Source organism: Carassius carassius, chromosome 32, assembly GCF_963082965.1.
Source record: "Carassius carassius chromosome 32, fCarCar2.1, whole genome shotgun sequence".
NCBI lineage: Eukaryota > Metazoa > Chordata > Actinopteri > Cypriniformes > Cyprinidae > Carassius > Carassius carassius.
In genome coordinates this window covers 20557107-20575507 of record NC_081786.1, presented here as the reverse complement: position 1 = coordinate 20575507, position 18401 = coordinate 20557107, and the positions used below count along the sequence as shown (strand labels likewise).

The 18401-nt window shown below is 37.8% G+C and overlaps 1 protein-coding gene across 1 annotated transcript in view; it reads left to right on the top strand.

Moving 5' to 3' along the window:
• The window catches only part of LOC132112954 (cysteine-rich motor neuron 1 protein), a 153436-nt gene that overhangs the window by 98887 nt on the left and 36148 nt on the right, over positions 1–18401 (top strand). Inside the window, exons 6-7 of the mRNA XM_059520718.1 lie at positions 2306–2488; positions 7203–7400. Coding sequence (XP_059376701.1) covers positions 2306–2488; positions 7203–7400 — 381 coding nt within the window. The remainder of the gene's footprint in view (positions 1–2305; positions 2489–7202; positions 7401–18401) is intronic.

Here is an 18401-nt window from a genome sequence, read left to right as displayed (position 1 = left end):
TGCTTCTCAAGACATGTTGTAAATATCGAAGTATTGCTCTTGCTAATAAATAATTTGTTGTAATCTCTTCGCCATCTTGGATTTCGCATTAAAAGCTAATGACCTTTTGATAACCTACTATTCCTCAGCTAATTGCCCAGATAGCACACATCTAATGCCTTCTGTTCCTGAAAGTGTGTGATAAACAATTAAGCATGTTATAATTCATTAATAACAGATCTGAATCCTTCTGCTCATCCTTCTGGCGTACTATATCATTAAGAACATACAACACAGATGATACCTGTTAACACAAGACACTTGATATATTACACTTATAGAGAGCTCTCCTTTAAAAGACATCTCAACTCCACCTGTATAGCTCCTTTTAGCATCTGAATCCTTTACAGCTCTCTAATGGCAGGGGGTTATTTCTTTATTACTTTTAAAAAGTTTTTTTTTTCTTTTGCGCATTGATTTTTAAGCAGCTCCTTCCAATTATTTGCCACTTTCACAAGCTGTAGCTGTCACCCAGAGGAGAGTGACAGACCCAGGCTGATGGAACAAAAAAAGCTTTGATTAGAAACCTGAGCAAATTCACACAGTCCTCTTTGAAGCCTGTCTAGTGTGACAACCTCACAGTTGCCACACCAGATTATTAGGTAATTCACTGAGCCTGTACTAATTAACAAAATTATTCACTGGAATTAAAAATGCTGTGCACAGCATTTAGCTGATCTTTCAACAGTTAAGCGTGCAGAGATCAATTCTTACTTGGCTCTGGGTGCTTTTTGTTGGCTCCAGGTTTCTAATAATTCCTCTTTTAATGGATTGCTTTGATAATCTGTTACTCTTTCATTTGATAGGATTTTATGGAATGTTCCAAGGCCTCTTGTTTGTCATCAGCAGAGTTCCTTTAGATATGTTGTGATCAGAGGTGTTTTCAAGGACGTGTTTGGCGTCATTCAACATAAGCACAAGGAGGGGATGTGACAGATTCCCTGAATAAAACACGTCTTGGTATTGAAACCAAATAATTACTGTCACTGAATAAAAAATTAGGAAATAACATACGTTTCAATAATACTCAAAACAAGATATTTATCTAATTTATAAAGACTAAACTAAAACTAATAATTTATTGCGTAATTTATTATAAGAAAAAAGGATTATACAAAATGTCTTTCTAATTTAAATTGTTTGAAGGACAGTAAGAAGGACATCTTTTTTTTACATTTTTAGTTTTTCACTAACCACGCAAAAACACAATCAAATACATACATGCTGCTCAAATATTATTATAGCCCAGTTTGTGCTGATTACAGTGATATTCGACTTTAGCCATTTAGATGTTTATAAGCAACTGAAAAAAGCACAAATGTCAGGGAATGACAAAACTTCTACAGGCCCCAAAAATACCCTTAGACCTCAGAGGGCTAAGCAAGCATATGTTACATTTATAAGCAGTGATGGTAAAGACTTATATTGTTGCAAAATATTTAAATTTTGAATAAATGCTGTTCTTTTTAACTTTTTATTCATCAGAGGACCTTGAATAAAATATCACAAGTTCCAAAAACATATTAAGCAGCACACACATCTGTTTCCAACATGTTCGTTTTAGTATTTATTACGGATTTGCATAGAGTTCTTTGTGTGCATTTCTATTCTATTTGTGACCTGTTTTTTACTTTTCTTTGTACTAAAATGTACTGAATGTGTTAAAAAAAAAGACAAGACAAAGATGCTAATTAAAAACACAGTCTTTTGCAGTTTAGTGTGCTTTTTTAGAGGCGTTAATTCTTTGTTTGGAGTTCTCTTTCACAGCCACTGCAACTGTTATTTTATTTTATCTTTTTTTATTTTTTCGTATCAACTGCATTAACATACGTCCTCAGAGTTCGATCACATATAAAGAGACCTTTATTAACCACTTGAGCTGTTATTTTGATTTTTTGAGAATTAGGCATATGCAATATTGGACCCACCGGTGGGTCCCCAGAGTTGATGTGGTTAAGCTGCATTTTGGAGCAAAAAGCAGACTGGTCTCATAACACAAGTATAGGCATTATAATGCATGAGCTGAAAGGAGAATTTGGTACCTAAGGGTTGCCATGGTGACCGGTGAGCATCAATTCCACAGCTATCTGAAACTCGGCTGCTAAAAGCTCTCTTGGACACAAATGCACACCGTTCGGTCCCTGCGTACCCCATAACTAACTATTCTTCTTGGCCCTGTCATCAAGACCCTGTTTGTTTTGTTGTGCTGTCAGTCATATATCCGGCAACCTCTAATGCACTGCATCCGGATTACTGTGTTTTGCAGAGACAAAGCAGGCCTGCACTTTCAACGGAGTGGAGTACCATGATGGGGACATGTTCAGGATGGATGCCTGCCGCTTCTGCCGCTGTCAGGGTGGGGTATCCGTGTGCTTTACGGCCCAGTGCGGCGTCCTCCACTGCGAACGCTACTACGTCCCTGACGGAGAGTGTTGTCCTGTCTGTGAAGGTTAGAAAGAGAAAATATTCCTGGTCTTCATAAACTGCTTGTCAAGAGTGTATAGCAGGCATGTGTGCACCATTCTCCAAATGATATCAAGCTGTCTTTAGCATTAGCCTTGTGCCTTAGGGCCTGTTTTGCATATGCTGTTGATGCTCTGCCTGTAATTGAGGTGATTTTTGTGAATTTTAATGAATAGTGTCATCCAGGTCCAAAACTAGATTCCAAAGCAATTATTGCATGACTAGTTTTTTACTTTCTCTGAATATATTGTGCAATTTGCATGATGTGGAAGATTCTGACGATTGGACGTTGAAATTGCAGGATAAATTCTTTGTGTGCTTGCATTCTCCCAGTTCAGGGAGCATTCAGGGCTAATTAGTTCAGGGAAACTGTTCATTGTTTTATTTTGTAGACAACCTGTAATAGGCTGCCAGTGAGCATGTAATTTCGATTGCTATGCTTCTCTTGTGGGTAGGTTTTGTTGTCCAATACATTACTGCTTGGAATTACCTTGCTACATTTTCCGCTCATGTTCTATTTATCAGATTGTGGTCATGTTGAAATTAGTTTGCGAATGATTTTGTTGTTATGTAGTTAATTAAAGTCAAGCTCATCCACTCCCCTGTAGCTTTCCTCCTGAGAGTTTTACTGCCGTCAATTAAACAAATGAAATCGGCCAACTAAAGTTAGACGGCTCACAGTGAATGTAAGCCTGTATGACTCCATATGCTGACTCATAGGCAGTCCTGACTTATGAAGCAGGTAAATCATTTTAATCAACCACTTAGAACAGTGATTCTCAACTTTTTGGGGGCCACAAAAATATTCACAGGCCTAGTGACATTCAAAATGTACCGAATAAGAGTTTATAAAAGTATGTAGGTTTTTTATTATTATTATTATTTGTATCGCATTGTGCATGACTAGAAAAATGGAGTTGTACGATTTTATTAATTTACATGACTTTCCAGTTATAGAAATTACACTTTCACAGCCAGGCTTCTCTACATATCCATGTTTTCCAGGAATTTGTGAATCCTTATATTTCAATGAAAATGGTTTTTGAGAAGATGAATTAAAGGGATAGATGACCCAAAAATAAAAATTCTAACTCGTAAGACCTTTGTTTATCTTAGGAACACAAATTAAGTTAATTAAGACATTATTTTCTTTGCGCACAAAATTCTCATAGCTTCATAAAATTATGATTGAATGTCATATGATTGAATGCCACTGATGTCAATTGGAGTATTTTGATGATGTCCTTAGTTCTTGGCCTTGAATGTGATTTTTATGTTGCTTGCTGCCTATGCAGGGTCAGAAAGCTCTTGCATTTCATCAAAAATATCTTAATTCGTGTTCTGAAGATAAACAAAGGTCTTACGGGTTTGGAACGACATTATTAATGACAGAATTTTCATTCTGCTATCCCCTTAAACTATGAAATATGATGAATTTTGTTTACACCAGGGGCGGACTGGCCATCGGGAGCACCGGGACATTTCCTGGTGGCCTGCCGGCTGCTGCTGTGCAGTCAATCAGACTGACGTGCAATAGGCTGGTATGCAACTGGGAATTAATTGACAGTCTTATGAATCTACGAATCAGGCGATCGCGGAGTGAAAGTGACACCACCACATGACCAAACATCAGTGAAGCACTGCCTAATTGGCTATATCCAGAGGCAGACTTTATCTTAGAAAATCGCGCAAAAAATGGAGCCGTAAACACAAAGGGAACGTATAAAAAGGAGAAAAGCCCTGGCCACAGATGCAGCAAATTGGTGCAAAATCCCAGCCATATTCGCCAGTAAGGGAGCAGGTCGGTCAGAATTACATTAATATTTACCAGGGATGCGACAGTTCACTGAAAAAAACTAACCATTCAGTTCACCCCACACGGTTCGGCACGCGCTGAGACCGCTGTTCAACTTAAATCTGACAAAGCATCTGTAATATCGTTTACTATAAATAACACGTAAAACAAACAGGGTTCAGCTAATATATGTTTCTGTTGATGGAAGCGCATTCTGGATTCACAGACATTACAGCAACAGCGATGAAAAAAACCTCTACAAATCATTCACTCTTGTTCAATACTAATACGATACAATACTAATACTAATACTTACACTTTTATAAAGAATAATCTTTAGTTTATAGTCCAAAATGCAATGCTGTTTTACATTTGATTATTTAATTTCTGTACCTAAAAACTAATGCAAGACCTACCTTAAAAACCCCTGAAAGTCAGTTTATTTTATTTGTATCTTTACTCTGTTGTATAATAATATGATAATATATATATTTTTTGAAAGTATAGTTTTCCATAAACATAGCACATACAATGGTACTGAAACCGTGACTCTAAAACCATGAAACAAACCGAACTGTGAAAAAGTTGAACTGTTCCACCCTAATATTTACATAATCATTTGGCAGAAGGACGCTTTCATTCAAAGCGACTTACAATAGATAAAATATATTTAAAAAACTGTATTTTTTAGTGCCAAAATTGCCCAGAAATTGATTTTTTTCCATTTATAGCCTACAACATGTAGCCTAGTGTACAATGCTTATTTATTTTGAAGGTGATGAAGGAAGCAACAGTAGCACTAGTGCTGCTAGTGCTCCTGCTGTTGAACAAGAGAGGGTGGACAGTTCAGCTTTTGAGTCAGAGCAGGAACCTTCAGCTAAAGTTTAAGCTATTAGCAAAACTAAACATGCTGGCTATACTCTTAGAAAAATATGTGCTTTTATGATTTGTAAGGTCATCAGTAGTAGGACTGTGATCATTGGGACATACAACTGATGGCTGCATAATTAATATAGATTATTGAAAGTGCTTATTTCATATTGCAGAGAAACTCAATGTGCAGAGTGAGAGAGAGGGGGATTAAGGGAAAGATGATAGAGGCAGTGAATGCCTTGATACTTCTTGATACTTCATTTGATTATTTTGCCCTTCCACAGTCTAAGGATTTTGATTATTTTTTTAAGTATAACCCAATTCTAACAACTGAAAGAGCTTAAGAGTTTATCAGGTGGACACATGAATCGGGTGGTGGTGACTGCAGCAACAGAGGTGGCCTGGGGTGGAGTCAAATTCCCGGCCTGATTTACTGTCCCAGTCCGCCACTGGTTTACACTTATTGTAATTTTTGTTATATTCAAATATTTTATATTTAAAATATTTGAATCTTGTAAATTTGCTGAGGCTGCCTAGTCGGCACCAGCACAGCTCACTCAGAAGTCACTTTTAAACCTAGCAGCTTTCCGTTGGTCAGTGTGGCAAATTAGCATGATCAACTTAAACCCAAAGCAAAATCTCATATTGAGAAAATTCCTGTTGACATTATAAAAAAAAAAAAAACCTTGATCATAAAAATGCTGAAAACAAAAAAATTAGTTGTATCTTTAGAAATAATTATTTGCTGTTTAAGGTTGATATGCTCATTCCTAAAAATATGTTGTTTTCTTCTTTTGTAACGCTGAAAAAAATCATCAAAAATCATCAAAATCAGCTGGTAACTGGAAAACGGTAAAACATGGAACACAATAAAGCTCCGGCAGTGTGAATGAAGAAAACTGTGCAATCTCAGAATGGTACAGGAACAAAAACTTTCCACAATCTCTGTGTAAAGGACATCATTATCTGGTCCAAACTTGTCCAAGCTGATCATTAAGGGGGCTTTCACACTGGCAGTTTAGTGCGGAACGGGGCACGGTTCGCATGAAAAATCACTAATGTGAATACTGTCATCGGACCCTTGTGCGCACTGGGGTACCGAACCCGAGACTACATGGAGAAGGTGGTCTGAGTTCGGTTGCTCCCAAAATGTGGCGCAGTTCGTGTGAATGTGCAAGCAACACGGACTCGGGTGCACACTTGTTCAGGAAGTTAAGTATCCCGCGCATGTGTAACACTGTCGATATCATTCTTTACTCAACACACGAGAACCATGAGTGACAGGGGAACATTGTGTGACACTGAATAGGTGTAAACAAAGATACAAATGCATGTCTTCTAAAAAAAATATCTTCTACGAGCAGCAGAAACACGGCGTCCCCTGGATATGTGCTGAATTACACCATGCAATGAACATAAACGCAGTTGTCGTTCATTATGCTGTGCATAATAGCACCAAAATAACAAAAAAATTACAACTATGCTCAGTCGCGTTGTGTTCTCCATGAGTTTTCCATGTGTGCGTTTGCGATGACGTAAGGTGACTGCAAACGCACCTGGGTTCAATACAACTATTGAGTGTGAAAGGAGACCAACGCTGCGGGTGGAGCCGGGAACAATCGTGCTCAGGCTCGGACCGCAGCAAACGAGCCCAGTGTAAAGCCCCCTAAATGGTCTAAGACGATCATTAGCTAGTATATGCTGGGTGTTAGCTAGTCTAGACTAGTATTTTGTTAGTCCAAATTGGTCCCAGCTGGTCATTAGCTGGTCCAAATTAGTCATTAGATGATCTTAATTGGTCATTAGCTGGTCCAAGCTGGTTATTAGCTTGTGCAAACTTGTAGACCATCCTGAACTAGTTACAAACCCCCCACCAGTTGCTTGTATAAAGTTAAGGTGTTCAGAAACTCTCTATGTTCTAAAACAGCTTAAACTGACTTTTCCAAAAGGGTATATTTTGCGAGATGTCAGTACTAATGTGTGGCAGCTATCATCATCTTGTCTTTCTGTTCTTTTCACTTTCTCTTTACAGACCCCATCTACCCTGTGCTCAATTTAGCCGGCTGCTATGTGAATGGGCAGATCCTGGCTCACGGAGACCATTGGCGTGAGGACGACTGTACCTTCTGCCAGTGTGTGAGTGGAGAGGCCCACTGTGTGGCAGCTGCCTGTGGCCACAGCTGTCTCAATCCTGTCACTGTGCCCGGAGAGTGCTGCCCTGTGTGTGAAGGTAAGAACAGATGCACTTTATGGATGCGGGTTGGAATTATTTTGTATTCTCGGATATAAAACACACACAGCACATGAACACAGATAATTATAGTTATACATTATGAAATGTGTCCGATCGCAATTGTTATGGCTTAGTATGCATTGCAATCTCTGTGTTTCATAAACGCCACTAAAGCCAGTATAAACTAACTTCTTCCATAGTCAGTTTTTGGATCAACTACTCTAAGGGAGAAGCTACAGTTTACTCTTGCTGAGCAAGATGCCTAATTGATTCATTCTACATTCACATGCTATTATTTTTTGACATAAGTAGGTATTCAGCTATCATGATATGATGACAGTTCATAGTGACTTAATCTAGCAGGGCAGTACCCTTGTACCCAAAATTTTTGTTTTATGTTAAGTCACGTTCACGTCATGTAATTACCGGAATTACCAGCGAACAACCCAGACATTCTACTCGGACCTCTGACTTATCCATTTCTATGACAAAGCTATCATAGAAATGGTATCTCTGTATTTATCTCTGTATTTATAGTTACCAGTAGACAAAAACACAATACAACAAGAAACATTCATTACGCAAATGCTTTATTAATAAATTCAAATTCAATTGACATTTTTTTGGTTATTAGACATTAGTCAACCAAATCTGTGCTAAATACATAAAACTTTATTGTATATATATATATATATATATATATATATATATATATATATATATATATATATATATATATATATATATATATATATATATATATTATTTTCAGATTAATCTTGCATTATTAAGGCATTAACATTAGTCAATTATAGGAATTATTAAACAAAGATAACAAGAATATCTGTACTGTTTACTGCTGAAGCCGTCTCTGTTTTCTGTGACTTTGCAGCAGTCAAATGGGAGCTTTCAGAAAATGGTAGTTTACAACGTGGTAATTACAAGTTCTACAAGGACATAAATGCTTTTTACAAGACATAGAATCTTGTAATTACGGTAATTCAGACTGGGGATAGCAGCTTCACAAATTAATTATTTTTTTCATAGTAAGTCTTGTAAAATGATTTTGTATTTGTTTTTCAGTAACAAAAATATATTATACATATTTAACATATTTCATATTTTATATAATAATAATATTTGTAATCATATAAATATAATAATATTTAAAAATATTTTTCCAATATTCGACTAAAAATAAAATGTGAGTGGAGCTTGCACTCACTACACAATACTGATATCATAATGCTTACAAAGCACACTTCTACAATGTTAAATATGTCTTGGTTGTTGCTTGGGTAATGCTAGACAGTTGCTAATGTGTACTGAGTGGCTATGAGCAGAGTTTGCAAACGTTACTTTTAAAAGTAATGCATTAAAATATTGCATTACGCCATAAAAAGTAAACTATTGTGTTAGTTACTTTTATGGAAAGTAATGCATTATGTTCCTTTTGTTACTTGAAAATAGTAATCTGATTACATAACTCACGCTACTTGTAAGGTGTTACCTTCTACACTGGCTATGGGTGGCTTGCTATGCAGTTGCTAGGTCGTTCTGGGTGTCTGCCCAAATCAAGTGGTTTCTATCATACTCTGGCCACTAGATATGATTTGTGTCCTTTCAATGCGATTTAATATTTTACACCCAAATAAACAGCCAGACAAAAGGGTCAGAGAATGGACACTAGCTGAGTAGGTTAAGTCCGTTTAAGACCCAGTTCAAATACTCCAATGTCCAAATGGCACATTTTGAGTGACCTTGTTGTCTTGTGGACTTACAATGGCTGATGTGTACGTGTCCACTAGACTGTAGTGCAGGAATGTACAAACCTATTCCTGGAGGGCCACTATCCTGCAAAGTTTAACACCAATCCTAATTAAATTAAAATTCAGACTGACTACAACACTTCCAGGCTGGTTGGAGCCAAACTCTGCAGTACATTGGCCCTCCAGGAATATGCTTGGACACCCCTACCCTAGGGTGTCCTATTCATCGTTTTTGGTTTTGGAAGGGTGCTCTTTGTGCACTCTGGCAGATCTGAAGAGAGCTCCACAGCAGACTTCTACCTGATAGTCGAAGCGGCATCACATCACAAAAGTGTGGAATCATAAGATGACCACAAGGGCTTAGGATGCCATTTGGGACAGGGCCTAAATATGCATTTATTTGCCTACAAAGTGATTACTGTGATTTTTTTGAACTGCTTTAATCAAACAAACTGCCATCAGACTAAAATAGACAGGAATTCTCAAGACTAGTGTCTATGTGTGTGAGCAAACAATTTCTTTCTCTATTTCCTCAGTGTTCATAATCTCTCAGTGTGTTTTTTGAGTTTCAATTCCAGTCACATACTGTATGTGTGAATAATCTAGTAGTCTGAGAGCAATGCAAGCAGTTGCTTACCTGGATCCTCCAGCAACCCACTTCCAACACAACCCAAACATGTCCATTGCCTTATATCTCAGGTCTATCGTGTTGTGTCTCCTTTACTGTCATGCAACACTGCACTGAAACCATTCCTGTGGATTTCCCTCCATTAGACCTTGCTTCCTACCCTCACCAGCAGTGGAATATCATATCCCACCTGCCAGTGTATTTTTCATACTACTCACAGATCTGTAGCAGTTACCCCTGGGACTTCCACTCCCACTGCAGCTGGCTAGGTTTTCCCCTCGGTGTTTGTTGCACGTTTGTATCTCATCACAAGCTTTGATTAAGCACTGCGAGGTATGGACATGCACCTCGGTATAAAGGAATGCAGGTCAGTTTGCCGGGCCGTGGATGACATTTTTGTAGAGAGGGTTTCTAAAAGAGGGTTATTTCAGACATGGGAAGAAGCAAGCGAGTGATAGATGAGTGGCAGGTATGTTGGATAATGAATTTGTTCCGGGATCGGCTGTGTGTAGACCGATGACATCATCCTTTTGAAAAGAGCTGGAGAATATAGATTTTCTCACGTCGCTGTTTGCTGTCTTGATTTTCAAATACTTGTAGTCTTGGGATCACCGGGAATGGAAAGCTTGTTCAGAGCGATTAACAATCTTATCAGGCCTTCCTAAATGCCAGACTGACAATATGTGTGGAGGAGGTAATGAAAAATCGTACTAAACATCCACAGCTTTTTTGTGGCTGTGGGGGCGAGGCTCCACCAACTGTCGTGTTGGTTATGATCAATGCCGTTCCAGAGGAATTGAGTCACACCGGGGGTAATAGGATTCCTGTCTGTCTCATCTACCCTCTGCACCTTCACCCTCCATCCAATTAAAGATCCAAGCAAATGAAGCATCCTTCTCTTGCTCTGGCTCTGTATATTGAGAGAAAACAACGCCTGGAGTGCTTCTCATCTCATAGTGGTGCTTGATAATGGTGAAGGCAAGCGTTACTATTACTGCGGCTCACACTCAGGGTTAGGGATGACAACAAATGTACTAAAGACATGAGTGATGCCTCAAATGATGTTGCATGTTGAGAAGCAGATTCTAAGCAGTATGACTTGCATGTGGTGTATGATAAATCTTTAAAAAAAAAATTTGCACTGAGTATTTTGTGATTTTAAGCCTGGCTGTTCTCAACACAATCTACTTTTGTTGGTCATATGATGATACACACAGTTTAATTATATAAGTAAATTTATATCTGTGCGACAGGATGAAATATGCCTCAAACAAGACAAGTGTTACATTCCAACTGCACAGAAAGTTTTACGTTTAGATATGTATTTCAAATACAGTTTTAGAACATTTAGATTTGTACGGTTTGCATCCATCAATTTTTAAATAAATAAAAACTTACCATTTGTAATTGTATTTAATTTAATTAGTTCTCCAATAATTAAAACAGTGTTATTTATATAAATATAAATCTAAAGTAAAATGTCTAATATATAATCATTATAATTTGTATTATTATTATTATTGATTATTGTTTATAAAAATACTTTTATAAAAAATATATAGCCTATAACTTTATAATACTGTTACCTTTATAGTACTGCCTTCCCCTTTGTTATACTGAATAATATAATATCAAGCGAGTTACAAATGACCACAGTAGAAGCAATCAAAACTAACAAAAGAGCAACAATATGTAAGTGCAAATGACAAGTCTCGGTTATCCAAAAGCAGTACACATAGCAATGTTTTATATATATATATAAAACATATTAAGTGGCGGAAGTCTCCGCGTTCAGCGCAAATCCCGCCCTGCAGCTGATTCTAAGGCCGGTGACACACTGGCTGCATGGCGTTTGTGCTGTGTGTCAGTTGCGTGACACCTGCTTCGTGTTTTCTGTGTCTTTACACACCAGAATTGTGCCTGACACGGCACTGGCGCGCTGCTGCTACTGTAGGTGACATAGAGGGAGGCCATCGACAGACAAGGATCTTGTCTTCACGGCAACAATATCTATACTTCATGTTGAGCATAAATATAAAGCCTACTGATAAAGGACACCGTCAACAGTATTGACGGCAAAATAGACTATGTTTGACAGGTGCAATATGCCAGTGTGTCACCGGCCTAAGGTTTTCAAAAGGCATCACGCAAGTGTGAACATCACTACAACTAGGAAAAAAATGATTGTAATTCAAACGCAGCTCCCGTCGGCATTTAAACAGACCTTTGCTCTTAATTCCGATCGGGCCAACGCAATAACGAAATCTGAGCAGGTCTAAAAACTGAAACTGTTCATGCTGCACTTTACACTTTGGAAAAGTTATATATATTTTTTTTTAAATATGAGCTGGCCTACAAGCTGGGATTGGTAATGCTGCACTGTAATCATAGTTATTTATTTATATTTTTCATTATAATTTATTATATGATATTGGTTTGAGACTGAGAGTATTTTATTTAGTGGAGAACTTTGCAGCAGTATTTTATTTCTTATTCTTTTTTATTTTATATATATTTTATTAAAAAGTATGTAAACAAATTGTTTAAAAAAAATTTATAGTAATAAACAACCTGCAGTTTAATGTTTGCATTTCTTTCCCTTACTGTACCGAAAATGAACCGAACCGTGACTTTAAAACCGAGGTACGTACCGAACCGTGATTTTTGCATACCGTTACACACCTTATATATACAGTATATATATATATATATATATATATATATATATATATATATATATATAAAAATGTGTCAGCATATGTAATTTTATTAAATGGTGACAGCAGATAATAATAATAATAATAACTTGCTCATTGCTGTTTGTTGGTTTGTTTGTTTATTTTTTGTTGTTCTTGTCTTGATTTTTATTGTTATTATTATTTAGTCACTTTGCAACTACTTGACAATACCCTATCATTATGGCACGAGTTTTGCAAAATTTGTGTCAAACTAAAAATGTATTCTGTGCATCTGAATCAGGATATAAAAGGTCTGATTAGTGGCCTGTAAGACTTGAGGTTGTTGAAGCTAGTTGAGGTAGTGAGCGAGAAGGAGAAGAGAGCAGTACATGGACAGAGAGTGACAGCAGCTTGTCTGCAGACCTGCACAGAGCAGCAAGCTCACATTCACCCCTTTTCAATTAATCTTTCATACGCCTTTCGGCCTGTGAAGCAATTAGTGGTTTAGATGGGTCTGCCTGACCGTGGAGAGCACTCACTTCAGTACTGAGGTGAAGTGAGGGGGTGGTGCACTATGGCTTTCCATACAAAGTTTTATACACACAATACCTCCACTGCATCGCAAACCACATCTCAAATACAGTGCTCTCTCTTTATTTGAATTCTCTCTCTCGCTCTTTCTCCGGGCGATGCAGGGGTAGATCAAAGGCACTGTGTGTGCCTGCTCATCATCACTGACTGCAGTGAAAGGTTAAGCACAGATGGACTACATGAATGTGAAAATATTCAAACGGTCTTGAAATCCTCTCACTGTGACAGCAAGGTGACTAACTGCTTAGAGCTTCATATGAATTCATAACTCCATACTTTGCTAGCCGGCTGGTGTAGCTTAGCGGTTAAAAGGATAGTTCAACTAGAAGTAAATTCCATCAGTTACTCACCTTCATGTCGTTAAACTGATACAGAAATATTACTTCCATGAAGCATAACTTCCTCTTACAGAAATCTTACGTCCATGGAGCATAACGTCTCCAGAAAGAAAATAAGTTTAGCAGATTGTCACAAAACATAAAGGCATTTTCTCTTAGCATTTTCATGTAGTAAAAGTACCTGTCAAGCTCCAGAAGTGACAAAAAAGATGTCTGAAATGAAAATCAACAATATCTTCATGTGACGGCAGACCAAAATGTAAATAATTAAACTCCACTCTTTTAATGCCGTGACACACCAAACCGACATCAAAGAGCTAGCGGAAACAAAAGCTGACTGTAGTGTCGCCTTCAAGAGGGTCTGGCTGCAGACTTGCACTTGCACTCTCAGACTTGCATTCTCAGACTTGCACTCTCAGACACTTGCACTTCCGCTAGTGACATCACTTGCAGTCTTTATTTTTTATTTTATTGAATTTTTATTGAACATATAGGCTAGGCCTACTGAATTGTCTTTTATCATCTTAGTCTGTTATTAGGCCACATTAAGCGTTCGCATTGTGTTCATAGCCATCTGCTTGCCTTGTAGTACATTAAATAATAACTATATATCGAATTTGGTCTTTTAATTGAACTTAACGTATCCTAATACATTATGCCATATTAAGGAAAAGACTCTGTGCATTGCGTTCAGAGGTGTCAAGTAACGAAGTACAAATACTTCGTTACATTACTTAAGTAGAAATTTTGGGTATCTATACTTTAGTTGAGTAATTATTTTTCAGCCGACTTACTCCTTACATTTTCACGCAAGTATCTGTACTTTCTACTCCTTACATTTTAAAAATAGCTTCGTTACTACTATTTCATTTCGGCTTGTTTTCATTCCGGCTTGTCATCATTCAAAAAAAAAAAAAAACCTATCCAGATAAATCGTGCCATCTGGATGGAGTGAATTTGATTGTGGTTGGATGAGAAGTATAAACATATACCATTCCGACACCCTATTGGTTTGTACGCGATCCATCGCACCTGCACATGACACAAATCACATCACACTCCAGCAAGGACATAGCCAGTTTTGGGTTCGTTTATCAAAAAATATATTTCTTAAAAGTAGGGTTGGGTATGGAACCGGTATAGGATCGCTTCAGAGTCAGTCCCCTTAAATTTCATATGAAACCGGCGTCAGACCGGTCTCCTCCCCGTCTTTCAGCGCGCTCTTCAATCCGCAGACCGCAGCGGAGCAGCGCATGCGCACTTAAACACAAACAGAGGACACAAGGTATGTGTTTATCGATAGATTGTAAGAATATCCGTATCTGTGCAGTTCTTTTTCATAAATACAGTTTACAAAAGGTCACGAGGGAGCAGTCGGTTTCCCATCTACTGTAAAGTTTTCGCTTGTCACCGCTCATCACACCACAGCCGTTTCCTCGAGCGACAATCGAGCCCTTAGCACATATGAACGAACACATACTTTAATTACACTTATTTAAATATATTTAATTTAATCATAAGTACTTTATACATACACTACTGTGCAAAAGTCTAAGGCACGTTAGTATTTTCACTTAAAAGAATGGTGTTCGGCCAGTTATTTATATATTTTGCTGAAGTGTGTCAATATAAAATATTAGTTTACATTTCCAAACATTCATTTTACCGTCGTCGGACTGCTGGTGCATTCAAAATCGCACTAGATTATTATTAAAATGAATGGCAAACTGATATTTCCTACTGACACACTACAGCGAAAGATATAAATAACTGAATTAAAACCCTTTTTTGGGGTGAAAATACTAATGTGATTAAGACTTTTGCACGGTACTGTATTTTAAAAAATGACATTGTTGCTACTTTATAAAGAATGAGTATACAGTAATTCACAAAACTGATTAAAGACAATGACAGACAGCACTCATTTCAACTAAATATCAGAGAGATTGACAGGGATACAGTAGAAACATTATGTGTGGTTTTGTATTAAATAATGAACCAGATTGTGAAATACATTTATTAGCCTTAGAGTAAGGGAAGTACAACTTGGGAAATGAGAGCATCCAAGGTGAAAGCTATGGATTTATTTTAAATATGGTCTTTAATGTTATCCATAGTTTTTTTTGTGGTTCTTTTTTTTAAGTATCGGTTCAGGCACCGTTTAGGCGCTGGAACCGTTTTAAAAGTATCGAAAAGGCACTGGACCCTACTTAAAAGTTATTATTTCTCACTGGCTCATTTACCAAATGGATGCTTTCTCTTCGTCCTCCAAAAATTTAGCTTCGGTAGCAAGACGTTTTAATAAATTATCGTTTGCGATTGACGACGCAAATGACAATGTTGTGATAAGTAGGCTATTCCAACTTTGTAACTCGAACCCCCCCCCCCCCCCCCCCCCCACACACACACACACACACACACACACACACACTGGACATAGCAGACGTATGTACCGAATACAGGAAGGTATCAATCAAGAAGGTATCAGGATTAGGAGTTATTTTTCATTTTTAGTTTTTGATTATTCACTTGGATTAATCATTCATTTTGACAGCACTATAATGTTTATTGTACATAGACAACCATACAAGAGTAATTGTTACTAAGCCTGCCTTGGGTACACCAACGTTCTTGTCCATTGCCCTCGCAGATTCCTGCAGCTAAGCTTGGATGTACATTTACATTCCATTAAAGGTTATTGATGACATGCCTCTGAAGTTTGACTTTTTGCACCATAACAATACTTATAGGCAACTAGTCATCATATCTCTAGTTCTTTAATGTATTTGCATTGTACTAAAGTGCATTCATTTTCAATGGGCATACATGCGGCTGAAACAGGTAACCTAGTCTATCCCAAATTTTTCAACATGAACATTTTAATATAACATTATAGTCATTATGGCCTATGGCCTTTAGAGAAATGTTTTTTTGAGGAGGTGGGGTAGTGCACAATGGGGCCCCTGTGGCGTGGCCTAAAGCTTTTGTGTGTTTTGTTCATTGTTCGTAATGGCATTTTTTTCCTTACATTACTTTTATACTTTACGTAGTTTTTTAAACCAGTACTTTTACACTTTTACTTGAGTAAAAAGCTTGAGTTGATACTTTAACTTCTACAAAAGTCTTTTTAAACCCTAGTATCTATACTTCTACTTGAGTAATTAATGCCAATACTTTTGACACCACTTATTGCGTTCATATTCTGCTCTTCTGTGGCCACGGATTTGCCGGTCTTGTCTTTTTCTTGCAGGACCCTGTACATTATACTAGCAGGCCTACTAATTTAGTTTTAATCATTATTCACCACCACAGCGTCTTGTCTCCATTGGCAACATGCACGATTTGTGTTGATTGCAAGTGACGTCACAGGTAGCGGAGAGTGCAAGTGTCACAGTGTCTGGGTTGTGTTCCCTGGGTTTGCACTAGGTGTCCTCCGGTTCCCACGGTGTGTATCATATTATCACTTCCTGTCTCCTTATTTGGTCACCTTCCTCCTTGTTTAGTTAATTGATTGTTCCCCACCTGTCTCCAGTTTCCCCATTATCCTTTTGTGTATTTATACCCGGTCTGTCTGAGTCTGTGTTACGGAGTCCTTGTTTAATGTTGAAGTTAATTCATGTCCGTCATCTTGCCTTGCCTTGCCTTGCCTTGCCTTGCCTTGCCTTGCCTTGCCTTGCCTTGTCTTCTTGTTTAGTTTATGTTTGGATTGCTCTTCTGGTTTTCGACTCATGCCTGGACTGTTTATTCTCTGTGGATTAACCCCTAATAAATGACTTACCCGCACTTGGTTCTATCTTCGTGTTTCCAGTAACACCGATCGTGACAGCAAGTAGCGATTGCAAGTGACATTGTAATTTAGTTTTGTTTTTTCTTGTCTTCACCACCTGGCTACTGTTGTAAAATGTTGAGAGATTCAAACAAAAAGTTATAAATAAATAGAACAAAAAATAAAATAAATAAAGACTGCAAGTGACGTCGCTAGCGGAAGCACAAGTGTCTGAAAGTGCAAGTCTGAGAAAGCAAGTAGCAATTGCAAGTGACATTGTAATTTAGTTTCTTTTTTCTTGTCTTCACCACCTGGCTACTGTTGTAAAATGTTGAAAGATTCAAACAAAAAGTTATCAATTAATAGAACAAAATAAAAACAAATAAAGACTGCAAGTGACGTTGCTAGCGGAAGCACAAGTGTCTAAGAGTGCAAGTCTGAGAATGCAAGTCTGCAGCCAGACCCTTCTCGTCGCCTTACATTGCCTCTGGCTGGGCCAAAATGTTGTGCTTGAACAGTGCAAAGACAATAGCAAACAAGGCCATAGATTATGTGCCTGTGTGACAGTATTACAGTAGTCTGTAATAGAATTTTCACACCAATCTCACTTACCACAAAAGTCTGATCATCTGCTTGCCTTAGGCCCTGTCCCAAATGGAACACTTCATGTGCACTTTCGGTCTTGTGGACTTACAATGGCTGCCACGTGCACAAGCCCGTTAAGTCCACGAGACCATAGGGTGTCCCATTCGTCATTTTTGTGTTCAAAAGGGTGCTCGCGAGCGCCCCCTTTGCGGCCATTATGTGCCCTTGATCATGACTTCTGCCGAGCCCACACTGGGGCAAGCTCCGCAGCAGACTTCTACCCAACAGTCAAAGCAGCATTACGTCACAAAAGTGCGGACTCAGAGGAGGATCATGAGGGTTTAGGGTACCATTTGGGACAGATCCTTAGTCACGTTCATTTTTTTTCTTGTGAACTGTTTGGTAATCTGAACAGCCAATCAGAGTGTACTTTCTCACCTACTGGCTCCATTGCCGATTTAACATGCTCAACTGGACAGAAAATCTTCTAAAGGAGTCCAGCTAGTGCAGAGGTGGATGAAGTACACAAATCAAGTACTTTAGTAAAAGTACAGGTACCGGAAAAATGTATATAATATATATATATATATATATATATATATATATATATATATATATATATATATATATATATATATATATA